Here is a 27046-nt window from a genome sequence, read left to right on the forward strand (position 1 = left end):
CGCACCACATGTCTAGGCCTACAGAAGCCTCCAAGAAAATACAACCCTCTAAATTAGAAATGTTGCCGTTCTATACCAACATTGTATGGTTCGGATATACAATTTGTCTTAATAAAGCAAAAACAGGTCATCATGTAATTTCAAGAATAGATAAACGGCGGTCCTACTTAAACAGAGAAAAACAAATCGTAATCAATTTCAGCGTCAGGTCTTAACATGAAAGCTTCAGTGCTATCATCCCTCAGTAGGCCTGGTTGTTCATTTCGGCTACAGTAAGCGTCCTGTGTAATAGTATATTTTAATCGCTACTGGGGCAGCAACCGAGAGCCTGTCGGAGGAAAACACAAGCATGCTGTGAGTGGCAGCGTTCCTCCCATGTAGTACCCTAATCCACGTTGTATAGCACTACTTCAGACCTGTGCCAATAGGGTTCTAGTCAAAGTTAGCGTACTAAAAAGCGAACAGGACCGCATTTGTGACGTATGGGTTACACTAACTCCCAGCTCACCAAATTGCTTCAAGATGTGTTGGCAGCTAGGCACCACGTGGCCCATTAATGGTTTCCTATAGCTTCAAACACTGGTGACCTTGGTTGACATACTTCTGACAGCGCACATTTACATTTTCTACCACACAGTGTACAGTACGATGTTTAAAGCCATTAATTTAAACAGGTGTTTATTTGTTGGAAAACAAACACCATTAGAACGAAAATAAACAAAAATATATTGTGCTTTTAGACCAGGTGAATCTTTTGCATGGCCTCCAGCATAATACATAACCGAAAGCAATACAATTTTGTAGCAAACCACTTTTTGTAAGAAAAACACTTTTTGCTGTATTGCATGACCGACTGATCCCAAATAGCTTTAATTACATTGAGGTTGGGACTCTGAGGTGGCCAATCTAACACGGTGAGTGTTCCATCTGTAGACTCGTGCTCGAATGTTTCTGCCGTTCAGTAAAAAATGCCACTTTCTTGTCTCACTTTTTCTCATAGTCAAACTGAAAGCATGTACTTTGGTGCCAGATATATCTGACAGATGCTGAGCAAGCGTTTAGCTGGTTTTCATTCTGTCCCTAAAGAAAATAACTTGAGTATACTGTTCATCAGATGAGAACAGTGTGGAACCTTCCACTGTGTTTTCAGTCAGAGGGCCTAACTTCACACTGCAAATTGCTTGCATACATAAATCCAAGGATAATAAGTTAAAAGCACGTACGTTTTAAACACTACGGTAAGACAAAATCTCGCCGATTCAGAAGGCCTTGTTTTTAATCAAGGTACAATGCGACACCCACATGTAAGGAGCAGACAATCAGCCCTTGCGGTGCTGTTGCTAGGTAACCCAGGGTGAGTCTCGTGTCAGGACAGGCCAAGCTCACTGAAGCCAGCCACAGGCAGAGGCGCTGGAGCTTTCCTGGGCACTGGGGCCATCTTCGCGCCCAGCTCAGGCTGCTTGGGTTCGGGCCCGGTTAGACGGATGTGGTTGAGCATGGTGAAGAACTGGAACCTCTCACCCATCTTCGCAGGGTTGGTCAGCATGTCGTAGCCGTGGATTAGCTGGGCCCTCGTGGACGGATCTGCACAGTTCCTCAGCAGAACCTGAGGTGAAAAAAAACGCTATTAGACCAGTGTTGGCTGAATATCATTTGTTCAATAATTTTTGTTAAGCTCCGATTGGTCAGTTGGAAACCATGAGTGTGCTCTTATGTCACTGCGTCGAAGGGCGTTATTGGTTGGATACTGACACAAACTGATAAACATTATTTCAGTCACTTTTTGCATTTTCATCTGCATTTATGAATGACTCAATGTATGTTTTTGTCTAATAAAAGGAATGCCTTTAAAGAAACACTTGAAATGTTGGAATGGCCTGGACAGTCCAGACCTAAACAAAAATGCGTTGCTATTGAAGGATTTGCAATCCCACCAAATCTTGCTCAGTTCAAGCAGATATGCTAGGAAAAGTGGGCCAAAATTCCTACACATCAATGTAAGTAACTGATAAAGAACTACAGGAACTTTTAACTCTAGGCACCGCTGCCCAGTGTGGCATAGGCAGTTGTTGATCATAAAGGGGCAATCACGTATTTAAACTGGAAAATGTGTCTTTTGCGAAACCCTGCTAATAAGGTATACAAATGTTTTATTTGCTAAATAAAGTTCCTCTTAACCAACATTAGGTTTTGGTTGAAGATCTGATAACATACAAAAAAAAAAAAAAAGAGAAAATCTGGAAAGGGTTCAATTATTTTTTCATGACTGATAAATCGGTGTTACCATGCCGAGCTCATAGGGTTCCATCACCTGTAAGCGTGTATCAATGCCCATATTCTTCAGGAAGCTTCTCTGAGAAACAGGGCCCATGCAGGCCACCATAGCTCCAGCCATCTTCCTCAGGTAACTGAAGTCCACGTCCGCAGTCAGGTCTGCCGAGCCGGGGGAGGCCAGGACATCATGGAGCTTGTGACCTTTAAAACCCTGGTGGTGGGGAACAGGTGGTGTTCCACTGTTAACGGTAAACACGACGACCGCTAGTGCAGTCCATTAAATGTTGCATTGTTCTGAAGTAGTTCAGTTTGAAACCTATTCAGGTGTTTCCTTTCATGAGAGCCCGACCGACAGTCATCTAAGCGACTTAAGTGCAAGTTCGCAATGAATCGTGTCCATCCCGTTGGCAGACGGGACCGCGTGGTTTCCCGCCGCCTTTCATCACACACATCAGTGAGTCCAGCAGGGAAAGCCCACCCCTCTTAATAGGGGCCAGATGAGGCTGGGTTAGGGTGGAGCACCAGGAACAGGCCCGGAGGGTTAGGGTGGAGCCCCAGGAACAGGCCCGGAGGGCAGTTGACCCTGGATTCCGTGTGCCAGCAGCAATGGGCAAGAAAGTCATGCAAGCTTCCTGCATCTGTTTCCATGTAGCTGAGGCAGGCTCAGCTGATTACTTTAGACGCACGCACGCACACACACACACACACACACACACACACACGCACGCAGGCACGCACACACACACACACACACACACACACACACACACACACACACGCAGGCACGCACAAGTTTGTATGGCTATCCTCATGGGGACCAGAAAATAGAAATTGCATGTTCCCTTTCCCTAATCTTAACCCTTAACCTAACCCTATCCCTTACCTTAATCTTAATCCAACCCTAATCTAACCCTAACCTCAATAAAGTAACATTTATGCCTAAGCTTTACCTAGATGTAATGCCTAACCTTAACCCTAAGCTTAACCAACAACGCCTGGACCTTAAAGAAACCCCTAAAATGAATTGTAAGTTTGACCCTAAACCTAAACCCTGAGCCGGAAATTGACTTTTGCCTCATGAGGACCGGCAAAAGGTCCCCATGAGTCCAATTTTGTCTGGTTTTACCTAAAAACACGCACACACTGGACACCATAAATACAGAATTGGACAAAAACAAACTGACCCTTTGAAAAACCCAAAGCCATCCACTGTCTCTGTTTGAGACACGCGAGCACACACATGCGCGCACACACACACCCGCGCACACCCTTTCAGAAGTGTCTGATGAGCAGGCTTTCAGGATCGCACTCACTCTGAATGTGTCGGTCTTGGTCCCGTCGTGCCCATAGTCGGCGATCAGCGCCGCACCCCCATCCCCCGCAATTCGATTGGCCAGGCGCTGGACAATGACCCCGCCCTCTGGGCAGACCTCCACGTGCTGTCTCTTTTCATCTGACTAGGTCAAAGATCAGGGCGTTTCAGGGTGAAAAACAAGAGCAGCTCTGCTTACCTCCTGTCTGTGTGAAGTGCTGGCCAACGCAGCAAGAGCAGGAACACACACACACACACACACACACACACATCATCAATCACACATGACTTCACTTCCAATTCATCTCCACCTAAAGCTCCAAGCCCCCAGGCATCACAAAACAAGGAGGAGGGGGCAATTTTGGGGGGGTTGGGACGTGGCCCAAACTGGATCCCTATACAGCATGGTTGTTATGTGCCGTAATGGAAATGGAGTGCAAAATGGGACAGACCTTTGAAGTAAACTGTCAGGAAACACATTCTGGAACATCTACAAGCCGAAAGAGAGACTAAAGTGGAGTATTAAAACCCAGACCTGTCGACTTCTAATAGTAAAGCCCATTACAGCAGAAAAATGACAGAGCAGAAGATAACATTATGCAGAGTTTTAAGTAGTAAGCACAGCCATAAGTCCCTTTTCTGTGTGATTTATTCAGTGTTCACTGCATCCCCGGGGGCCTGAAAACCCATCAACAAACAACTCTTCTACCCTAAAGTATGTGTACATTAGCAGATTTATACGTGCAATAGGATGTGCATCTTCATGTGGAACCAGAGACGCCCATTCAGGCACAGCCATTAGCCAGGATTTAAAACCTGTACGGGGGCTTCATCCAAACTCACTGATGATGTAAGCCTTTGGCAGGCTGTTGAAAGCCCCTGCTCTCTTCCAGAGGAGCGAGATCAAATAGGTTGGTACTGTATATGTTGCATAAACATGGGTAATAAAAGCCAGATGCCGCGCAGACGTTCAGACATTTAATAAATACATTACTTTTCTTTTACTGCGAATTCGAGCGTGTGGTGTACAAAGCTTACGAACGGACCGAAAATGTTTAGCTTGAAAATGAAATCGGCCGTTTCATGCAAACCTTTCACAAACCTGACACACGCTGCACATGCAGACCAAATGCGATCCAAATTGTTATTGAAGACTTAAAGGTCTCAAGGCAGCACTCACCTGTATTAGTTGAGTAGAGGCCAGAGTGGGAGCTGGAACAATGACAAACCTCAGCTTATCTGGTTCCTCTGGGTCAACGTCCACCATGACCTCCCTCCACCCCTTCTCCGTCCTCTGTGCCCGGGACACAATTAACGCAGAACAAACCAGAGGGCGTCACAATTACAATTCGTGTTTCTCAATTATTTCTGATCCGCTATCCAGATCTCTATTGAAATAGCTGTGAAGCTAATTTACCTGGAATTTGTGGATCGGCAAGGCATCGAAGAACTCATGAGCAAGGTAGACACTGAAGCCTGTTTGAAAGAAAAGAATAGGTCTTACTTTAACAGCTTCACCTTGAGATTATAGTAAACTTTACAGTTGAACTCCGGCCAAGTTTTCACAACCTCCACGTTTTGGGACTTAGTCTATTTAAAACGATTGTTTATTACCTCTGGGGACATCATCCAGGTTCCGGTACCAAGAGATGGGCAGTCCAGCGGCAGTGGTCCCCTGGCGGTACACAGGCTCATCTTCACTGGCTGATACCCGGCTCTGGTCCCCTGACAAACACTGGGCCTGGATCTGGCTGAGTTTAGGACTCACCTCCACCAGGTGCACGGAGACTGTAGCCCCACCCAGGGCCCCGCTCAGCTGGCTGAAGACCTGGGCACACAGGGCAAGAGTACGGGTGGGTCACACACTGGACTCTACGGCCATCGGACCGGACTTTAAATGTCCCAATAAAACCATCCACGATGATGGTCAAGACCAGCTGTGATGGTCCAAAATAAAGGCGTTTTAAATGTGGGAATGGCTCCCTCGCCTGGTCATAGAGTGAACTGACTTGAATAACATAACGGTAGTGGTGGCCATACGAGGCTTCATTAGCATTATTTTAGCAGCACTATACAATGCTGGCAGCGCTCAGATTTTCTTTATCACAATAAAAGCCGTCACTGAAATGTATAAGGCATTATATTATAGTTAACAATCTAGTCTGTGAAAAAGAACAGACAAGAACAACATTGAAACGGACATCAAAACATAAAATGTACAGACTAGATTGTTAATTATATTCCCTCAAATATTTCAATGATGGCTTTAATTTTGAAAAAGGAAAATCTGAGTTACTGCGGCTAGTATAATATCCTGCTGCTAGAACAACGGTAATGAAGCCTCGAATGGCCATCACGAACACCCGGTATTTGAACATGTGGGCGGTAGCGGGCAGCAGCAGACAGAGAACACACGGTATTTGAACATGTGGGCGGTAGCGGGCAGCAGCAGACAGAGAACACACCCTAAGGACATCACTGATCAAGGAGCCTCTTCCTGGTCCAAACTCCACCAACTGCAAGTGACTGGGCTTCCCTGCTCCCATCCATTCACTCAAACACCAGATCCCCAGCAACTAAAGACAGAGGAAGAATGAGCTCAGACCACGGTCCTCGCTCAGGCCTTTTAGGATGGAACCGGCATCTAGAGACTAGACCGTCAAGAGACTGTTGATCTACATGCACACGTCAACTTTTTTATAACACACACAGGTTCATTATTCTGGATGAATGCTTACCTCCCCAAAGATCTGGCTTATTTCCGGGGATGTGATGAAATCTCCGTCCGGCCCAAGCATATCATTCTGCACATAGTAGCCCTGGGAAATCAATTTTAACAGACCACTTAATCTCTGATACACCCTTATACAGAGTACTTGTATGTCAAGCAAATAGACTGAAGCTTGTCAGACCGGAAGCTTGATTGGACAGCCTCAGATACACAAATTAATTGTAAGGTGATATTGGAGCAGGTTCTTTAGGAGAATTTCCCGGCAGGGTATTTTGGCGGCATCCGTTGATCCATTTTAACAAAATGCTCAGACCCTGCCGATTAGAAGCATCCCCACAACATAGACAGAAGTATTAGCTTTGCGCCACACATAGCACTTTGAGTTTAGACCAAAAAGCTCTATCTTGGTCTCATCTGACCTGCATTCACTCTCATGCTTTCTGCCAAACTTCAGACGGTACATTTTTGAGTAACAGCTTCTTTCTTGCCACTGTCCCATACAGAACTGTGTAATGCAGAGCTCTAAATACGGTTGACTGGTTCACCTTTACTCCACTCCCAGCCACAGAACTCTGTTGCTCCTTGAAAGTGATTGTTGGCTTCTCTGGGGCTTCTCTTACACATCTACTTCTTGTTTAACCAATTTTCACGGTCAGCCTTTACTTTGCAGTTCCTGACTGGTGTGATGCCGCTTCCACTTCCTGATCCATCTCTGCTCACTGGTTTACCCAAGAGCATGGATATTATTTTTGTAGTCTTCTCCTAATCTATGCGTTTCTATTATTTTATCTCTAACTTATGTATAATGCTATTCGGTTTTCATTTTCCTTCAAGACACTGCTCAACCATTGATCCTTCAACAGTGTTTTTTAACCAGAAAACGTGACAGCAACTTTAAAGGTTCACAGACCAATGGTCAATTAAACGTTAGGGCAATTTCTTCATATGTTTCAATGGGGAACTGCCCTGACACATGGGTTGAATACTTACGCAACCAGTGTGTGTGTGTGTGTTTGTGTTAATGTAGTAGTTACCGTGACTGGGTTAGTTAGAACCTCCCTCATGTACTCAGCCACTGAGATAGGACCAGTAGATTTGATCTTGGAGGTTAGGTGTCTGAGCACTGAGTTCCCTGGAATTGGTCTCTCTGCTGAACTGCTGGAAAAACGTTTGTCCTGTGCCACGCTCCATGACCTAACTATGGAAAATAAGTAAACATTGGATCATATTGATATAATTACCTTACCTATCTGATATAAACCACATTAAATAGAAAAATATATCTTACCAGATGGTGGTTGTGGACAAGTGCAAACAAGGACTCTGTTAAAACTCTGCAGGGCTCTTATTGTTCTCATTGAGCCCGCAATTTAGATACAATACAGGTAAACAATGTTTCAATGTAAAAGAAATGTTTTAGTTTAGAAATTCCTAACAAGTTCTGACTTTTACAGCAGGTACTGTAGTCTAGTCAGCTAGCTCTATGGCTGAACATGTAGCACGCGGTAACTAAAAGTACAATCGGGGATCAGCTAACTCGTTGCACTAATTCAATAGGAGAACAAACTCTAGTCCATATTTTTCCCCAAATAACTAGTGAGATGAACAAGCTAAATCATTTTTTTTTTTGCATGTCCAAGTAGATCCGCTTTCTTACGGTAACAATACATCTGATTGGACAATTCCATGGACGCAAAGCTAGTGATAAAGCTTTTGATTGGTTCATATTCTCTTTGAACTTTGAACTAGTCCTGATTGATAACTACAAATAGAATCTGGAATAAAAATCTGGTATTTGTTATTATTATAATAATGCCAGTTTAGAGATAAAATAGCAGATATTTTTGTGAAATTAAAAAGAATATAAAGTTAATAAAATATTTTATTTCAACCGTTATTAATGGCGTTATACACTTTAGCTACACCTTCCTTGCAGGTCCTGTGATATTTCTACATGCTGCGTTCAGCATGGCACCCATACGAAAGAACCGTAAGAAAGTAGTCAAAACAAATGTTGATAATGTAAAGAACGTATTTGAAAACGATAACGATGGAGACGAAAGAGAAGAAATTAATGAAGATATTAATGAAGATGATTCTCAATCGGACGGTGAATTCAATTTGGACGAGGTTTTACGTTTGGGTGGAACCAGAGTAAGTAACTGAGGCTGGCTGCCTCGACGTTAGCCTACTGCTACAACTACAACTTTTATGTAAACACGTGGCTTTTTGCTCCTGACGTTTTCTAGATTGTTGTTTAATATTATTTTTAACTTTTTTGAACGATTGATCTATTGCACATTTGGTTGTATAAAACATTGCTCGGCTTTGAAGAAGTGTGGCAGGCAGTTATTGATGATGATGATGTTAGCTAGCGTAAGCCTAACTAGTGTCGTACAGTAGTATTTATTTGGACGACGTTATTGAATTGTCAGTACAGTTGCGAACGTAATGGATTTGGTAATGTTCACATGTAATTCATGACTGCAACGTGATCCGTTATCTCATGCCTTTCTCATGATCCTGATGTAGGCTGACTATACCTTACTTGTCAACATCACCGACGAGAACGATCTTGTCGATGGTGGTAAAAAAGGAGCCATTGATGACCTGGAACCTGAAGAGTTGGAAACGTTCATCACTAAGTTGGGCATCCGCTCATACAAAGACCAACAGATTGTACCAGACGAGCCTACAGAGGAAGAGAAGGCAGAGACCAGCCAAAAGGGGAGCAAAAATGCTGATGCCAAGAAAACTAAGTTGGTTGAACAGAAACCCATTGAGGCGAAAGGCAAGGAGTTGCCTGACAAAACTCCAGTGGAGACAAAGAACAAGGGGAATAAAGAGACTGGAAAGAAAGTTAAGATAAATGCAAACACATTTGAGTTTCAGCAAAGGCAGCTGCTGCTCATCAAACCAGGTGGTAAGTGGTTTGATCTGGAGTACACAACAGAAACTACATCTGACCCGCAAGATGAATCTCTGGTTTCCCAGTACAAGGCCCTGGCTATAAGACTGTTTGAGGCTGAAACGGGGCTTTACAAGACCAAGAAGAACATGCAGAAGGGGGCCAATTCAGCCTGGATGAAGAACGTTGTCTCTGCCGGAACGCTCATAGACAGGATGGCAGCCATGACTGTCCTGATACAGGATTCCCCAGTGCACAGCATTGAGCACATCGAGAACCTGGTCACCATGGTGAAGAAGAGGGGCAGCCGCAGACAGGGCCTGATGGCTCTGGACACTCTCCGGGAGCTCTTCATGTCCGACCTCCTCCCTGACGACCGCAAGCTCAGGACGTTTGCCCAGCATCCCTTTGACAAACTGGAGACGATGGCAAGCGGGAACAAGGACGCACGCGACCGCCGCCTCATCCTGTGGCACTTTGAGCACCTCCTGAAGCACCACGTGGCCGACTTCGTGGTGGCCCTGGACGTCCTCGCCCACGACACCGTGGCGGCCACCAAGGCCAAGGCCCTGGCCACAGCCCACGAGCTGCTGATGGAGAAACCTGAGCAGGAGAGAGCCGTGCTCATCCAGGTGGCCAACAAGCTAGGAGACCCGGAGTACAAGACTGCAGCCAAGGCCTCCTACCTGCTGGAGACCGTTCTGCACAAGCACCCCAACATGAAGATGGTGGTGTGCAGCGAGGTGGAGCGGCTCATGTTCCGGCCCAACGTCAGCCTGAAGGCGCAGTACTATGCCGTGTGCTTCCTCAACCAGGTGTTGCTGAGCCACGATGAGGCCGAGCTCGCAGGCAAACTGATCTCCATTTACTTCTCCTTCTTCCGGGCGTGCATCAAGAAGAAGGACGTGGAGTCCAAGATGCTCGGCGCCCTGCTGTCTGGCGTGAACAGGGCCTATCCGTATGCCGAGACAGGAGATGAGAAGGTGAAAGAGCAGCTGGACACGCTGTTTAAAGTGGTGCATCTGGCCAAGTTCAACACGGCTGTGCAGGCTCTCATGCTGTTGTTCCAGGTGATGGATTCCCAGCAGATTGTCTCCGACCGCTTCTATGTGTCTCTCTACAGGTGAGCTGCTCTTAGTCGCCTTGCTATGAAAGTTGATAGACAAAATTGTGGACCCGTGTATCTTAATAGCTGCAAAGTCTCTGTGATATTACTCAGATTTTGCTTGGTAATTTCTTTGTCAGCGTTACCGTACACGCGCCCGTAACTGATGGCAGTAATGTTTGATACATCTGCGTTGTTTTTGGTTAACAGGAAGCTCATAGACCCGGGCCTGTCTCAGTGCTCCAGGCAGAGTATGTTCCTCAACCTGATTTATAAGTCCCTGAAGGCTGACATCGTCCTGCGCCGGGTTAAAGCATTTGTCAAGAGGCTGCTGCAGGTCAGCTGTGAGCAGAACTCAACCTTTGCCTGCGGGGCTCTGTTTCTGGTGTCAGAGGTCATGAAGTCCAGACCAGGCCTCAAGCTACTGCTGCAGGAGGATGGGGTGAGGCAGAGCTCTGTGACGCGATGACGCTATTTATAATATGTAGTTATTAAAATAATGCCTTTTAAAAGACGCCAAGTTATTTGTATATCTTACAGTCGCATAACTGAACTACTACTGATTTGCTATCATTTCCTCTTAAATTCACATATTACGATTGCAGGATTGTGAAGAGGAGAAGTTCAAAGATTTAAAGGAGGAGGAGGATGATGATGATGAGGAGGAGAGGTTTGTGGATGCTGATAAGGAAGAGGAAGAACCAAGTGAGAAGAGGCCAGAAGAGCTGAAACCCATGGCCTCGTCCTGGGTACATCACCAAAACTTAGAAGGTGCGTTTTATCTTTAGGACTTCATTTCTTGGAGGGGGCAGAACCTCCATGGAGGTAGTTGAAGGCATTAGCTGTTGTAATGAAAGTCACCTTTTGGTTCAGGTGTCCCCCAAACTCTCCGGTGATCCATACTTGTTCTTCTGTTCAGGTGGGAAGAGTGTGGAGGGTAAATACGATCCCCTGCACAGGAACCCACTGTTCTGTGGGGCTGATCACACCACCTTATGGGAGCTGCACAGGGTGAGTTTTGTCTATTAATGGCTACAACCACCAAATGGCACACGTTTCCCTTTATAACACACTACCCTTGACAGGGGCCCTTTATAACGCACTACCTTTGACAAGGGCCCTTTATAACGCACTGCCTTTGACAAGGGCCCTTTATAACGCACTGCCTTTGACAAGGGCCCTTTATAACGCACTGCCTTTGACAAGGGCCCTTTATAACGCACTGCCTTTGACAAGGGCCCTTTATAACGCACTGCCTTTGACAAGGGCCCTTTATAACGCACTGCCTTTGACAAGGGCCCTTTATAACGCACTGCCTTTGACAAGGGCCCTTTATAACGCACTGCCTTTGACAAGGGCCCTTTATAACGCACTGCCTTTGACAAGGGCCCTTTATAACGCACTGCCTTTGACAAGGGCCCTTTATAACGCACTGCCTTTGACAAGGGCCCTTTATAACGCACTGCCTTTGACAAGGGCCCTTTATAGCGCACTGCCTTTGACAAGGGCCCTTTATAGCGCACTGCCTTTGACAAGGGCCCTTTATAGCGCACTGCCTTTGACAAGGGCCCTTTATAACGCACTGCCTTTGACAAGGGCCCTTTATAACGCACTGCCTTTGACAAGGGCCCTTTATAACGCACTGCCTTTGACAAGGGCCCTTTATAACGCACTGCCTTTGACAAGGGCCCTTTATAACGCACTGCCTTTGACAAGGGCCCTTTATAACGCACTGCCTTTGACAAGGGCCCTTTATAACGCACTGCCTTTGACAAGGGCCCTTTATAACGCACTGCCTTTGACAAGGGCCCTTTATAACGCACTGCCTTTGACAAGGGCCCTTTATAACGCACTGCCTTTGACAAGGGCCCTTTATAACGCACTGCCTTTGACAAGGGCCCTTTATAATGCACCGCCCTAGACAAGGGCCCTTTTATAACAAACTACCTTTTAACCAGGTTCTTTTATGACTCATGGGATGCAGAAGTGTTGTGATAAATGTGCATTGTTGTGGGCCTGCTTTAGTAAAAGTAGTATACCTTAGAAAAACCCACTTGACATTTCTGTTCTTCTTGCCATCAGCTCGCCGCACATTTCCACCCCTCTGTGTCACTGTTTGCCAAGACAATCTTACGGGTAAGATTCAATTTTATTGATTTATTCTTGCAAAACCCTGTACTTATTATCAACAACAATTTGCGTATGCAACCGACAAGCCTGGATAAACCTTGGGAGTGTTCCCCCACTCCGATATTTGTTTTGGGTGTTAAGTCGTCCTTTGCACCTGTCCTTAGGGAGAGTTCATCAGCTACACCGGAGATCCTCTCCAGGACTTCACTCTCGGCAGGTTCTTGGATCGCTTCGTCTTCCGGAATCCCAAACAGCTGAAGGGCAAACGTAATGCCGCTAAGATTGTCATACGTTTTTCTCAGAACGCCGGATATAACATGCCCCCATGACCTTTGTAGTGCACTGTAGAGGGACCAGGATTTCATTTGGAACTGAGCCACACGCGCATGCTTCATTTTAGAAATTGCATTCTTATTGTAATCTTGAAGAAATGTTTTTGCTTTTACTTGTAGAGATAGTGGAATTGAGCCCCATGCTGCAGGGGCTTATGGTCAGTTAATAGGGCCAGCAGCCTAGTCCGCCTGGACTATCAGTCCAGTACCGTGGTCAGTTATCCATATCCACACTGCCTGCTGCTCCTCCTTGTTGAAAGCGTTTTTGCCTTCCTTCCCAGAGCACACAGACGCTGCGGTGATGCAGCCCAAACACAAGCAGTCCATGGGCAACATCCACAATTTACCAGGTGAGTTGGGTGTTTTAAGTCTAACAATGATAAAGATTGGTAGGTCCCTGAATTGTGCGGAAGTAAGGAAACAACGTTTTCTCCAGTGAACAGCAAGGAGTTCCTGTCCAATGAGGAGAGTCAGATTCCTGTGGATAAAATCTTCTTCTATCGGTGAGTAGCCAATGGTCACAGACTGTCCTCCTGGCTAATAGTATCAGAGTTTTTTTATTTTTGTAAAAAATATAGAATGAGTAGGTGTGTCCAAACTTTTGACTGGTACTGTACATTTATATGCAGCAATAAACTGTAAGCATATGAAATCATGAAATATATGTCTATACATTGCAGTGTCCAAAAACACAAAACACCCTATTAAAGACCCCTTAACCTGTTAATGATGAGGTTTCTGGTCCTCCAGTCATTAAGTGCCATGCGTTGCCCTGCATGTTTCCATCACTAGGTTCTTCAAGAAGCAAGCGGCCGAGAAGGCCCTGCAACATCCACAACGACATGGAGATAACGAGAGTGTAGAGGATGTAGACGATGATGAGTTTGAAAAGCTTCTCGGTAAGATTCCCGACTCTGCCCGACTTCACCAATAGAACGTCTGTTTCCTGAAATGCAGAAATGTCAGACTATGGGTTTGTGCTGAATTTCAATTTTTAGAGGGGTAAAAAAACCTAATAGGAACATATCCACTAGGGAGAACTCCGAAAACCTTGGATGAGACAATATCCCCTTTACAAATATGGCTGGGGATTGCCAGGACCCTCACAATACAATGGTATCATAATACTCGGGTGCTGAAATTATACGCATTGGAGTTCTGACAATGTGATTCTAGCCATATTTATTGCAATTCAGTATTGTTATTTTATTTCAATTCACTGTTCCAAAGTTTACGGATTGTTGCACTATAAGGGGGCCATGAGAAGAATTTGATCAGTAACGGGTGTGAATGTGCTCATAGCAAATTGTTTCCCTATTTTAAAAACATGGAGAACCAGTTTGGAAGGGGACAAACTGAAGAAACATGCAACTAGTGCAGAAATAATTTTGCGCGATTGTCCTTTTGATATAAAACAAAGTATGTATCTATCACAGTATTTTCCATGGTTACATCTGGTAGATGCAGCCTACTGCTATTGCCATGGCAATGTGTTGTTGACATGTCAGAATTCAGTGTTCTTTCCTGGTGGTTATCTCTTCCTGTCCAGATGCATACGAAGGTGACAGCTACTTCACAGACCTGGGTGTGGATGAAACAGACCTGGACTTTGCTGGGTGGGTACAAGTTTGATAAAGCTTTGCATTCAGGATTTACCCAAACAGGAACTGGGACACACAAAATATTTTCCTATACTGAATTATTTAGCTAACTGTGTGTGTGTGTGTGTGTGTTGCAGCAATGTAAAGGCTAAACCTAAGAAGGGTAACAAAGGTGGAGAGGATGAATCTGACTCCGACTTGGATGATGAACTGGATGGTGATCTGGATGATGAAGAAGTGTCCCTGGGCAGTATGGGTGAGGAAGACTCTGGAGACGAACTGGAGGAGGAGGGCGGGGCCTTCATGGACTCCTTTGGCGAGGATGATGAAGGTATGTATTACTGGTAGGAAATGGCAATAGCTTGTTCAAGAGAGGGAGCCGTAGCGCACACTACAGATTTCATTAATATACAGAGTATATATAACCCTGTAGAACTCCTCTGTGGTCTGAAATCTACTGGCCCGAACTGAATAATAAAAATAAAAAAACACAACATTTGTATTGTTCAGATATTTAGTATGTAGACATATCACACCAGAGATTTGCATGTGATTTGACATGAGAGCTGATGCAAGCAATTTCTGTTTACATTTGATGCAATGCAAATCATTACTTTTTAATAAAAGCTATCAAAATATTAATACATTAATTAATGTTAGTTTAAATATATGCATTTGCGCTCCAGAGATTATTGGGGCAGCACTAATAAGCCTGGATCTAGCATATCAGCCCCTGTAGTTTTCTTAGTGACTATATATTCTCTTAGTGCCTGTACCTAGCAAATAATATTTTTAAGTCATCAGACAATCCTCAAAATCAGCATGTTCCTGCATAATTACTCAATCTCCATGTATTTCTCTTAATACTTCCTCTGTCATTTGGGGGGTAGGTTTAGAGTTTTTTTCCAGTAGGATCACCTGGTGCAATAAAGTGGCAATGAAATACATCAGCAGTTTAATATTGGAATATATTATCAAAATGTTAAATATTACAATACAGGTTTGCTAGCACAAAACATCCTGTTGTCAAGGGAGGTCTAGTGGTCAACATCAGTTCAGCTATGGCCTACTGTTATGTTAGCAGACTCCTGCATAAATAAACCATCAAATGCCGCAAAATCATTATTTTTGTTTAAACTCTTACCAAATGTACTGTTTTCCTTTCAATACCCAGATGAGATGGAGGTTCCAGACATCACTCCATTTTCTAAGTGCAAAAGCAAGAGGAAGGCATCAGAGGATCTGGACTTCAGTGGCTCTATAGGTTAGTAGTGGGGCCTTTAGGCTAATATTTTCTAAAACCTAAATACTTGTAAGGAATTTGAAGTATCAATTGTTCTTCACAGGTTCCAAACCGGGGAAGAAAAGGAAAGGAAAAGGGGACACTGGGATGTTTGCGTCTGCCGAAGAGGTGAGATTGCCAAGGCCAAATCGTATTTCTCACCACTCGCTTTCCACGTTGAATTTTAATTGAAACCAACATACAGAACTTGTTAATACTAAATGCTTTGTTTAACAGGTTGGGTTTATGTTGGATGAAAATGTTGGCTCCAAGTTTGACAACATCGGCATGAATGCAATGGCTAACAAAGACAAAGCAGGTGAGCAATCCATAAAGTCAATTTGTCTTGTTTACAAAGTCAGTTGGCACTACTTGACAGAAAGCAAGAAAATGATACAGAGCCAAATCATATAATTTCCTCAGTTGGCTAGATACTAGCCAAAAACCAAAGCGTATCCCCCAAGAACAGCCTGTAACATAACTGCAGTTAGACGTACAGCCAGTCATACTCAGGAGTACTTCAATCACATTAATTACTCAGAAACAGTGTTCCTCAAACATCCCTCCCAGGACCCTCAGCCAATCCGTGTACTTGATCTATTCCATAGCTAGCACCCCGACGTGTAAACTGATCATCACACACTTGAGTTAGTGAATCAGGTGTATTCGTTCCACCAAACGGAAGCATTCTAGGTGTGAAGCTTCCTGTCAATCAAAATGGGAAGGTGTGGATTTCGTCCAATTGAAACTGACTAAATGTTTTGCATGGCAAAGTGATATACCACCAAGTGAACTAGTTCAGAACTACAACCAAATTAGTTTTGTATATTGTCTCTCAAGCGTGACGGTAGTAACTGTGCGATGACCAATAACTGAATTAAATTCATGTTGGGACATGTTTTCTTATAAATGGATCCGGTGGTTGAACACGGTTCAGTAAACACGGTTTAGTAAACACCTGTTGAGGAAGTAATGATGTTTTTTTTTCTCTCCTCTTCCTCCAGGTGTCAGGCAGCTCAAGTGGGAAGCCCAGAGGGACGACTGGATCAGAGGCAGAGACGTGAAGACCTTACGGAAGAAAAAAGCAACATTTAACAAGAAGAAACAGTTTGGTCAACCAAGGGCTGGCAAAAGGACTTTGAAAAAGAAGCGATAGTTTCTGGACTTCCAGACCTGTGGTTTCTCGTGTGTTAACATCAACACATACCTCTATGCCTTCTTGGACCAATCTTCAAGGTCTTTCTCTCGAATTCCATAAACCCCAGCATATTCATTAGACTTGTAATAAACTGGGCAGAAATGGTTTATGCAAAATGAAAACATTAGCATACAAAGACATTGTGTGATTTACATTAAGTAACTCAAGATGAACAAATGTCACTAATTTCATTGCAGTTAAGTTTGGAATTGAGGATTCATTCTTTGAGTTTTTACGTTTAGAAAGGATTGCACCTGATACCTTCCAAAACAGAGGGGAGACTGTTGTTCATACTGTTCCTGAAATCTGAACAACAAAACACATTCAGTGGTTTTCCTTGACAAAGATTATTTCAATAAACATTTTAATGGTGCCATACCTTGACTTGTATTCATCTTGTAATAAAGACCATAAGCACCCAGAACACCTGCCACTTCAAGTAGTACAATTCCTTTGAACATCCTCTTTGCGAACGGTGCCAATGGTTTTGGTGCCATCTAGGGAAAACAAGCTTTGGTAAGGTTTTCTTTCAACGGAGCTCACAATGCATTTATCCACATACACAGCCAAGATCAAGGCAGGCGGCAAGAACAACGACAGTCGACAAGAGTAAAATGGACATGTATTTTTCTAGGCGACAGTCGAATTTTTTTTGAGGATGAGCAGTCTCAAAGAACCAGGCAATATTTACTTCTGGTTGCTATCCGTCTAAACCCTAACTCGTCGACCCTACTTCGTTGTAATTGCAAACACATAAAATAGTGTGTCACGAATTAACTACATTATATTGTAGGTCATGCGATAACGAAACAGCTACCTCTCAACGCACGCATGCCCTTGTGGAACTCAATTGTACTTCCTGTACGAAGTACGGAAGCTCGGTTTAGACACAGTGCGGTATAAAAACATTTATCCTTGGGCTAGGCTCGGCTAGGCTACCACTACTCCTTGCTACTCTTCGAAATCAACACAAGAGGTCACTGTACTCAAGATACAATCTAACAGGACGTGATAAAACCATTTAAATTCACTCCTAGGTCTTCAACCTTCTCCTTAGGGACCCCCGACATATCACCATTTTGTTGTAGCCAGGTGAGAGACTACCTAAAGCAGCTGCACTCACCCACAGATTAAATAATGTTTGTCTCTGTGTGTTTTCAATATTAATTGTTATAGCATTTGTCTTACAATACAACCGTGTAGTGTTTAGTGACAGTTTTAAAGAAATACATAAAATAACGAGTTATTTGTATGCTAAAGGAGTGTGGGAAAGTGTTTTGGGAACCTATATTTTTTTAACAACCCAAAAAGATTTAATTTAAGAAATAATAGTTTTTCTCAAAAAGGAGCGGTGGTGCTGATATAGACTGTAAAGTAATTGGTTAATTCTGAGATGGGTTTTCCTCTAGAAGGGTTTTGGAGTCAAACTGACAGTCCAACTCACTGGGAGGCCTATACTATCAATGGCTGCCAGTTCCAACTTGAATGGGAAATGCCAGATAGAGGTTATATACAGGTCTATTTCTATAATTGGTTTATGCTGTCAGTTTTACTTTCACAAATTTCAAAATACAGTGGTTAGGAAACCGAATAGCTACTGTAGGTCTTTGTAGAACCACCAAGTCCCGGGATTATGGATTTCTTAATCGTGCCAAAATTATTCACACCCATGTTTTCAATTACTTTCGATACCTCACCTTGTCAGTTTGGGCTGAGACAGCTTTTTGCTGTAGGCTAAACTGTCTTACCATGTAGCATTATCTCCAGTATCTCCACTTTTGCACAAACAAATTATCAGTTCCATTAGATCATTCTTCATTTTAATTTATTTGTAAACTATATTTAAAAAATGCGTGCCCACTAGCAAACAGAGCCACATCGCTACTGACTGTGGTCTTTCTCTCTGTTTCCTTAATCTCACTTTCCTACTGTGCTGATAGTAAAATAATTAAATATCCCACAGTTCTTCTATTCCTATCCTGATCTGTATTTCAATAATAAATATTTTCTTAGCTCCTTGTGGACCACGCCTATCTCTGTAGTACGCAACTGAGAAAACTTGGAAAATCCTATAGGAACAACTCATTTGAATTAGAGTTTATCAGAATTCCTTCAGTTAATGTCAGATGACAGAAATGATGTGCAACGTGTTTAAATCTGAACACAGTTACAAACCCTGTTATGTTGGGTGAACAAATAATGCAACTGATGCATTGAAAAAATCTAACGGGGATCTGTTGTGCTCATGCATTGTAATGGACACAAAAGTCATCGCTGGTGTGACCTGGCAAAGAGTTTTATTTTCATGTAATCTGACCCTAGCATCGGTTCCAGTAGAAGTGCCAAACTCCAGGCTTTTACATTTGTTTGGTGACATGAAAACAGGGCACTTTGGCCTCGCACGCCAGCTCTGGGTTTGGCACCAAAATGATAATGCATGAGCAAGAAACAACCCAGTAACAAAACCAGGTGTCACGTTTCACATTTTACCCTACAACGGGTATGGTTATATTAACCTTTGTACAATGTGTATACCATGTGCTTATAGGTTATTTGTGAACCTTTTATGGGATGCTTGTGAAAACCTCATGTAGGCTAGGTGAAAACTTTACACGTTGTATTTCATTTGAAGTGGCACCTGTGTTTATAAGGTCTTAGTGGACTCACACGTCAAATGATGCTTTGGAATTTCTTAACAACAAAATCACAATAATCAGTTTCTCCACAGCCACTGGAGAAAACAGGTGTAAAGCACAAGCATATTGACCCGCTGACCACAGACATATTTATAGTAGTTAGTTATAACCATCACTGGGTTTACATAATCAGCGGTAACTCCTCTTCCCGAGACATAAGTGCAACCTGTTCTTCAGACCAGGGGTCATTTTAATCTTATTTACAAAATGTGATCAAATTGTTTGCTAAAGATGAATTAGGAAAGGATTAATCCCAAATTTCCCCCTATCCCATGAAGTTAGTGAACTGTGGACAAGAGCAGTGCACTATCCAGAAACCCGGGGGCCATTTGGGATGCACCCCTACACGGGTTAAGAAGGCAGGTTGAGGGGGGCATCCTTCGGTTTCATTAGCTGACCCCCTGCTATGCATCTTCCGACTTGTCATACCATAGAAACTTCACAGCGCTACTTAAACATCCTGCCATTCCCTGGAATACACAGCAGCCTCTGAAGGAGGGGACCGGAGAAGTCTTAACCAAGTGACAATATTTGTTCACCTGAGAGACACACATCTGGCCGGCTGTTGGGGTGTCCTGCTTGGCCAGGGAGGCGGCTGGCTGCCGCAGCTGAGGGGAAACCGCAGACGGGGCGGTCGGGAAGGCCCGGGACGTTTCGGGGTGAAGCAGCGGCTCCCCCGCCAGGCGGCTTTTTCTCACCCTGCTGGCACCATTGTGTTTTATGTGGAGGAGGGCTGTGTTTGTCCCAAGCCACAGGGGGCTGATGAGTCTGAGGCAGTGTCCCAAATGGCTCCCTTTTCCCTAAAGAGTGCACTACTTTCAACAGACCCATGGGCTCTCATCCGACGTAGTGGACGACTATGTAGGGAATAGGAAGCAGTTTGAGATGGAGGGAGGACATGCCATTGGCCTCCACTGTGGTTAACCTTTTAGCTGTCATCTCCTCTAAAGGAGACAATTTATTAGGATCTGGAGGGGGTGTTCTTAGGGTAGACAAACACAGGTTGGACACTTATGTTGTTTGCCTGCAGGGAGCTTTGTCACGAAGCTGGGAGTGACACCAGGGAAGCTCTCACTGGTTTTAGAAGAAAGCCCCACACTGTTTCTCAGTCAACACTACAAATTGCATCTTGCTCGTCAGGGAAACATGTGAGGGTGCTCGATCTCTCTGGGGATAGATTGAATAGTCATCTGTTGTATTTCCCTTACTGTCAGAAAGGGATAAAGGTATATATTCTATAAATACAGTATGTAATGTCCACGGGTTAAACCATGGGTCTAATGGAAAATGCACATCAGCTGTAATTTCTGATATTTTTATCACTGCAATAATTGTGTTGTTTTGAAAGAACACCATCACAACACAATCTGATCCCAACCATATACCAGTAACTGGGAAAATGAACAAAAAACACAACTTGACCAGGTGTTGTTATTTGTTATGCCCAACCCTGAACCCAAGTAATTCTGCTTCTAGTCTTCTAACATGCGATTTACATTTTAGGGAGCTAGAACAGAAAATTACATTGCAATGGATCCTGGGAAATATTAACACTTTAGCTTTTTAACCAACAGAGCTATTTTAAATAAATGTATTAGTCCTCCGACCCGATACCGGATAAGCAGATGAAGATGAGTCCTTGTTTAACAAAATGACTCCTTTGCAGTGAATGTTAATATGCACATAGAAAAAAAAATCAATACATATTGGCCAAAAATTAAGGATGCAATTGTACAGCAACAAAATGCTCTCAATATGATAAGCCGTGTTTTGATGTGAAAGTTTGTGTCTGAATCTTACAACCCCGCCCCCCTCCCAAAAAAAAAAACAGAAAAGAAATGAAGTCTCTTGGTTGAGATCCTGAGGTATTTCGGGTCTTAGGTCTATTGTGTGCCGAGAGCACGGTGGTCCAGTCAGGCAGCGCAATAACGGCTCTTCTCTGATCTGAAACAGCAAGACTCTCTTTTCTCTTTCACCTTGGTTGTGTGTCCTCTCTGTTTCGCGGCCTTTCAGATTCATCTCCAGGTAAACAGTGTGGCAGGCCGCAAACCTGCAGCCAACAGCCGTTGTCACAGCTGTACAGGATAAAGGCCCCAGTCCAACCCACAGTCACTCTGGTATGTTTGCGGTCACTATAGGAAATTGGCAGCAACCATTTTGTGGTTTCGTCTCGTGCACACAAAAGGCTCTTTATTAATTTTGTTTTGATGAATCACAAGCTTAACCTCCCGACCTTGTGTTTCTTGAAAAGTTGTTCAGGCCGACAAGGGTGACTGACAGTACAACTAATTAAGGGAACTATAACTCTTTATGCCACAGTGCAAGACATTGAAATGAAACTAGCATATCCCTATTCCAGCTCTCTGGATATTTAAATTAGATTTTTCTTCTTTTGTGTCCTCTCATTCTCTTTGAGAATTCATCGCCATCCACCGTCTCGCCTCCCTAATCCCTATTCTAAATTACTTTCTCTCCTTCACCAAAAGCACATGTCACAAGCTGTTTATGGAATGAAATAGATGACAAGAAATTACCAAAGGGTTATGCAATTTTCTAATACTACTCTTTGATTGAATATAATTTTTTACATTTGGTGATTCAGCTGGTGATTTTATATTTGGCGATTCAATTGGTGATTCAACTGTCACTTTTTGTGATTAGTTATCCCTGGTGCATGTGATGAGAGCAACAGGCTGTTCTGTATCATAGCTGGTGAGGAGACCCGCTTAGACCCACTGGAGCAGCTGCCAACAGAACCCTGAGAGTGTGACGTTACACAAAGCCAGCTGACATGATGTTTACCGGAAGTATAGGCTCTGGTGTACTCTATGAGACAGCACCAACCCTTTATCACAAATTGTCACAAATATAGGCAACACATGTACAGTAAAGCATTGTTTGAAAAGGTTTTGTTTAAAAAAAGGTTTTGTTTGTTTTGTTTATAAAAGCATGAATCAATTGTTGACATAAGCATTTAATAAATGCTTGTATGCTGCTTAATGTATTATAGGCTATATAGCTTTTGTAAGGCTCATGAGCCTATACCAAATACAACGTTGTTGTGTCTGTTTTTTAACACTACCACCATATTACTTGTAGATATTTGATTGTGATAGTTAGGCTATCACAATTTAATTTCACAAGTAAAATTATTAACCCTTGGATTGAATGATTAATTGTGATGTAGGCTGGTACGTGCATGCGTGGTGTTTCGCCTATTAGGCAACAAAAAGCAACAACAATAAAAAACGTTGACCGGTAAACTGGTCCATTAATATCCTTTCAATAGTGCATTTGTGTTCCGAAACAAAATGTATCAGAACTTGCTGTGGATATCCATTTAGGTTTTAGCGATCCCACAGCTTAAATAATTACTCCTGAAATTGTCAAATCAAAAATAATGCAGGCCCTCGCCTAAAGTAAATGATGATCACAGAGTGAAAGGGTAGGGAAAAAAATATTGTCAGAATAATATATATTACATGAAACCAACACTTACGAAGTCAGGGGAAATTAGGCCTAGTTCATGGGGAAATCCCTTTCCTATATTTCCTGAAAACAGAATAGGCTATGGTTTAGAGCTCATGTTAAGCATGTGTCAATCTAAATTATTATTTATTTACTACACAACGTACGAATAAAAGCCTACAATCCATGTTCCAATCACGCGTTTCATTTAAAAGTATAGTTCAGTGGGCATTCATGCGTTTTAGGTCTGCAAGTTAATGATCATGTGACGACTATAGATCCAAAATCTTACGATGTCACACGAGTTGAGCTGTCCCTGCAATGTTTGCCATGTTTCGAAATTCGAAAATGATGGAACACAGCGTTCTACGAATTTGTGCTTTGCTGTCATTACCACGCTGTAGGCTACCCTTATCAACCCCCTCACTGCAGATTTTAATCGAAGGACCCGATGACTTTAAGACTATTGCTCAACTATAAACATCCCAGTGTTTACATTCCAGAATCGTTATTAAATATGGCCACAGCATTGAACCTGGTGAACCGTAAAGTATCATTATCAATATTCAAATGTATTAATTTATTGGTGTTGCAATAAATAAATAAATACAAAAAGTTTGAGAAATTAACTGGTTAGACCAGTTTTTAGTTACTGCTTTTTTATTGCATGCTTAAACTGCTCAAATCTGAAACGCCAGCCATTCTCTAACGGAAAACGCAAGTAGGTGCAGATTGTACAGGTACGTTTGGATCGAAAAAAAAATTCGGATCGTAAGCCTACAGACCACAGTTGAAACCCAGGCAAATAAAGAGAGGTGAGGTCAGGACCACACTGCTTGAGAAATAAGAATAGCCTACCCGGTCAGAAGATGCCAATCCACATTCCTTCTAACAATTCTTTCTAGACCTTTTTTTCCCCTTGCGGAAAACAATCACATTTGACATATTGGATGAATTCAAATGGGGTAGTCAATAGACGGCCAACAGTGGAGTCTCGTGCCTGCCTAGGTGTGAGGTGTGAGCAGATTATTCAAATAGGGCACTGAAGGAGCGAGGATTGGAGGCTCGAGCGCTGCTAACGTCATTACAACTCCTGTCATCGTCGCTTACAGCGTCTGAAGGCACTCCGGGCTGCTACTCATGAACCAGTCCCCAGGCAGCAAGCTGACTAAATGACCTAGGTGTCCGGTTGGCCCCTATCGGTTTTAGGGCTGTAGTTTCGTTAAATATTCTGCTGAGATTGAGAGGCTGTTAAGGGAAATTTGTTTTGGACAGTTCACAATGCTAGGTGCTGTAAAAATGGAAGGACACGAGCATTCAGACTGGAGCGCATACTACGGAGAGCCCGAGGTGGGTAGACTTTATGTATGTATTTTGCTGTCTATACAACTCAATATTAGCCCTGAGATAATATTAACTTTGTGATCAAATATTGACTTGAGGCACCTAGAAATACTCCCGGATATCTTCTTCGCTCTCCTGGACAATTTGTAATGAGGATCGAAATAACTTAAGACACATTTAACTTTCATACACAGGCTTATATATGTTTTAATTTCTAATGGAATCTGAAATGTATGCTATTTTTTATTATTTCATAATGTATTTTTCGAATTATTACGTTGCCTAATAACTTAGTCATATACACCCCCACATATTTAGCCATGTAATCAAATCAGAAAATATTTTGTTTTTGTTTTAATAAAGTCCTGTAGCAGTCGCTCTTATCCAGAATAGCTATTATTTAGATGTTTATGCACTTAATTTAATGAAAATAACAAAACATGTCCTTGCAATTTAAAAATTTCAATGTATTCCCTTCAAATTGTTGAAGATATTAATAACGTTATCTGCTCGTTTCTTTTCAGTGTTACACCTCAGTTGGGAACATGACACAAAACACCGGGTTGGGACTGAACTCGATGAGCACCTACATGAACATGCCCGGAATGACTTCAACCAGCAACATGACGGGTAGCCCCATGAACATGCCATACGTCAACACGGGTGTTAACCACTCCATGGCCGGGATGTCACCTGGCTCCGCAGCCATGCACGGCATGGGAACGGGGATGGGGGGCATGACTGCGGCACTGAACTCGAACATGAGCCCCATAAGCACACAGTCTCCGTCAATGAATGGCCTGACCTCATACGGTAACATGAGCGTTATGAGCCCCATGTATGGACAATCCACTATAAGGGCAAGAGACCCCAAGACATACCGGAGAAGCTACACGCACGCCAAGCCTCCATATTCCTATATTTCACTCATCACCATGGCCATACAGCAGTCTACGACGAAGATGCTGACGTTGAATGAAATATACCAGTGGATCCAGGACCTATTCCCCTTCTACAGACAGAACCAGCAGCGCTGGCAAAACTCTATCCGTCACTCCCTATCATTTAACGACTGCTTCCTCAAAGTGCCCAGGTCTCCGGATAAACCGGGAAAAGGATCTTTCTGGACCCTTCACCCTGATTCGGGGAATATGTTTGAAAACGGCTGCTATCTCCGGAGACAGAAAAGGTTTAAGTGCGAGAAAGGCCTCGGCCTGGACAACGTTAGGAAGACTTCCGAGGGGGGCTCTAACAGCAGCTCGGAGAGCTGCAACGGTAACGAATCACCCCATCATACCTCTTCTGTGAAAGACGTCAAACGGCCGGCATCCGACCCGAAACCCCGGCAGCAGACAATGAGCCCCGCGGAACACGCGCCCTCTCCAATTCCCCAGACGCACCACCTGCTCTCTCAACATCATTCTGTTCTCGTGCACGATGCGCACCTGAAGCCCGAGCATCATTATTCATTCAACCACCCTTTCTCCATCAACAATCTAATCTCGGAGCAGCAGCATCACCACAAAATGGACCTAAAAACTTATGAACAGATGATGCAGTACGGTTACGGTTCACCGATGGCAGGGGCATTGTCTATGGGCTCAATGTCGACTAAAACTGGCTTAGATATTGCTTCGGCACATACGGACACTTCTTACTACCAAGGTGTGTACTCGAGGCCAATCATGAACTCTTCTTGAAGTTGAATATGCATTCGAACTTTTCCCCCAACAATTTCAATTTGTACATTTGTAAATCGGTAGTTTTTTATGCATCACATTCTATGGACAGCGGGCACGGAATGGACTTATGTTGTGTCAAGTCGTTCAGAGTACTCTGGTATGCAACGAAATCATTGCATACATCCACTAGATTAATTAGAAGGCGTAGTAGGCCTGACCGAGGGATTCGCAGGCCCGGCATAAATTGATGTTGCAAATTGTGAGACGATATCGTTTGTGTAACCCTTATAACGTAAGTTGTTAATGTGTAGCCTATTCGTGTAGGAGGCAAACATCTATAATAAAGTATTATTTTGTGTTTTTGAGATTACCTTTTTGTGTGCATTATTATATGGCAACGGCTCGAGATTATAGGCTAACGTTGCAAATATTATATTATAAGCTAAAGTACATAATGCGAAACTTGAAACATCGAAAATATCTATTTAATGCAATTAGGTAAAATAAAAAAGCCGTATAAATGAATCAATTATTAAGATGTTTGTATTCATAGGCATATATAACCTTTTAGGTAATATATCCATTGCATACATTAAGGCCCAAAGTCACTGTTTTCGAAAAACGAAACAAAAAGCACCACATCAAAATAACAAAATTATCCATATTATTGAGCATAACATAAACACATTATTACCACACCACAATAACAACAATAATTTACAATTATTAACTTTAGATTTAAAAAGGGACGTTTTGGTCTTCACAAATCCCCAATTAATTTCTCATATCCCACACAACCAATCCTTTCTAAACCTCACCGAACACCAGTAATGTGCCAATTAACCACCACGTTTGTTTTCTGATCAAATAATGTCTCAGGCAAAAGGGAGAAATGCCCGTGGGATAACAAAACAATGATAGCGATGACAGTGATGCGAGTTCCACATACAACACTCATGGGGTTACTCTTAAACAGTGCTTGA

General features: G+C 43.1%; 4 protein-coding genes and 1 long non-coding RNA gene across 8 annotated transcripts; 2 read left to right on the forward strand and 3 right to left on the reverse strand.

Annotated features, from left to right (window-relative positions):
* Nucleotides 1–661: 661 nt before the first annotated feature.
* On the reverse strand, nucleotides 662–8007 carry ndufaf7 (NADH:ubiquinone oxidoreductase complex assembly factor 7). The gene is made up of 10 exons (XM_020056168.3): nucleotides 7606–8007; nucleotides 7352–7515; nucleotides 6325–6405; nucleotides 6052–6162; nucleotides 5201–5414; nucleotides 5004–5062; nucleotides 4767–4880; nucleotides 3588–3731; nucleotides 2312–2485; nucleotides 662–1606 (listed from the first exon to the last, which is right to left on the reverse strand). Exons 1-10 carry the CDS (start codon nucleotides 7673–7675, stop codon nucleotides 1367–1369), a joined length of 1371 nt encoding a protein of 456 aa, XP_019911727.2. The 5' UTR covers nucleotides 7676–8007; the 3' UTR covers nucleotides 662–1366.
* A 225-nt stretch (nucleotides 8008–8232) lies between these two features.
* Nucleotides 8233–17246, forward strand: cebpz (CCAAT enhancer binding protein zeta). The gene is made up of 16 exons (XM_010882738.4): nucleotides 8233–8471; nucleotides 8850–10348; nucleotides 10541–10772; nucleotides 10936–11101; nucleotides 11250–11341; nucleotides 12413–12466; nucleotides 12625–12727; nucleotides 13074–13142; nucleotides 13229–13295; nucleotides 13585–13691; nucleotides 14342–14408; nucleotides 14531–14724; nucleotides 15568–15657; nucleotides 15740–15804; nucleotides 15913–15994; nucleotides 16680–17246. The coding sequence occupies exons 1-16, from the start codon at nucleotides 8286–8288 to the stop codon at nucleotides 16829–16831; spliced, it is 3225 nt and encodes a 1074-aa protein (XP_010881040.2). The 5' UTR covers nucleotides 8233–8285; the 3' UTR covers nucleotides 16832–17246.
* Nucleotides 12461–13603, reverse strand: LOC117593294. The gene is made up of 2 exons (XR_004574736.1): nucleotides 13513–13603; nucleotides 12461–13270 (listed from the first exon to the last, which is right to left on the reverse strand). It is a non-coding gene; the product is annotated as an uncharacterized LOC117593294 (long non-coding RNA).
* On the reverse strand, nucleotides 14741–17748 carry LOC105017823 (protein CEBPZOS). 2 transcript variants are annotated; one of them, XR_004574735.1, is made up of 7 exons: nucleotides 17691–17748; nucleotides 17253–17370; nucleotides 17135–17179; nucleotides 16883–16964; nucleotides 16634–16743; nucleotides 15538–15600; nucleotides 14741–15311 (listed from the first exon to the last, which is right to left on the reverse strand). XR_004574735.1 is itself a non-coding variant. In XM_034287791.1 (5 exons), exons 2-4 carry the CDS (start codon nucleotides 17368–17370, stop codon nucleotides 16885–16887), a joined length of 243 nt encoding a protein of 80 aa, XP_034143682.1. In that variant the 5' UTR covers nucleotides 17691–17748; the 3' UTR covers nucleotides 15901–16743; nucleotides 16883–16884. The 2 variants fall into 2 exon arrangements, 1 of the variants encoding a protein (XP_034143682.1); XM_034287791.1 differs by lacking the exons at nucleotides 14741–15311; nucleotides 15538–15600 and having other exon boundaries at nucleotides 15901–16743.
* A 5893-nt stretch (nucleotides 17749–23641) lies between these two features.
* On the forward strand, nucleotides 23642–26430 carry LOC105017826 (forkhead box protein A2-like). 3 transcript variants are annotated; one of them, XM_010882740.5, is made up of 2 exons: nucleotides 23642–24402; nucleotides 24906–26430. In XM_010882740.5, the coding sequence occupies exons 1-2, from the start codon at nucleotides 24319–24321 to the stop codon at nucleotides 26079–26081; spliced, it is 1260 nt and encodes a 419-aa protein (XP_010881042.1). In that variant the 5' UTR covers nucleotides 23642–24318; the 3' UTR covers nucleotides 26082–26430. The 3 variants fall into 3 exon arrangements, with proteins under 3 accessions (XP_010881042.1, XP_010881043.1, XP_010881044.1); XM_010882741.5 differs by having other exon boundaries at nucleotides 23643–24387; XM_010882742.4 differs by lacking the exon at nucleotides 23642–24402 and adding an exon at nucleotides 24434–24612.
* The last annotated feature ends 616 nt before the right edge of the window (nucleotides 26431–27046 follow it).

The sequence above is a fragment of the Esox lucius genome, chromosome 18, assembly GCF_011004845.1.
Source record: "Esox lucius isolate fEsoLuc1 chromosome 18, fEsoLuc1.pri, whole genome shotgun sequence".
NCBI lineage: Eukaryota > Metazoa > Chordata > Actinopteri > Esociformes > Esocidae > Esox > Esox lucius.

Excerpts from the sequence above, each read along its gene's own strand:
- ndufaf7 (XM_020056168.3), bottom strand. The coding sequence starts at position 7,675 with ATGAGAACAATAAGAGCCCTGCAGAGTTTTAACAGAGTCCTTGTTTGC. Across the intron at positions 5,415-6,051 it reads TGATCAGTGATGTCCTTAGG|GTCTTCAGCCAGCTGAGCGG; the intron begins GTGTGTTCTCTG and ends CTGTGTGCCCAG. Across the intron at positions 3,732-4,766 it reads CCTCTACTCAACTAATACAG|TCAGATGAAAAGAGACAGCA; the intron begins GTGAGTGCTGCC and ends TCTTTGACCTAG.
- cebpz (XM_010882738.4), top strand. The coding sequence starts at position 8,286 with ATGGCACCCATACGAAAGAACCGTAAGAAAGTAGTCAAAACAAATGTT. Across the intron at positions 10,349-10,540 it reads TTCTATGTGTCTCTCTACAG|GAAGCTCATAGACCCGGGCC; the intron begins GTGAGCTGCTCT and ends TTTGGTTAACAG. Across the intron at positions 13,692-14,341 it reads TGAGTTTGAAAAGCTTCTCG|ATGCATACGAAGGTGACAGC; the intron begins GTAAGATTCCCG and ends CTTCCTGTCCAG.
- LOC105017823 (XM_034287791.1), bottom strand. The coding sequence starts at position 17,370 with ATGGCACCAAAACCATTGGCACCGTTCGCAAAGAGGATGTTCAAAGGA. Across the intron at positions 17,180-17,252 it reads CAAGATGAATACAAGTCAAG|ATTTCAGGAACAGTATGAAC; the intron begins GTATGGCACCAT and ends TTTGTTGTTCAG. Across the intron at positions 16,965-17,134 it reads TCTCCCCTCTGTTTTGGAAG|TTTATTACAAGTCTAATGAA; the intron begins GTATCAGGTGCA and ends ATTTCTGCCCAG.
- LOC105017826 (XM_010882740.5), top strand. The coding sequence starts at position 24,319 with ATGCTAGGTGCTGTAAAAATGGAAGGACACGAGCATTCAGACTGGAGC. Across the intron at positions 24,403-24,905 it reads CCGAGGTGGGTAGACTTTAT|TGTTACACCTCAGTTGGGAA; the intron begins GTATGTATTTTG and ends GTTTCTTTTCAG.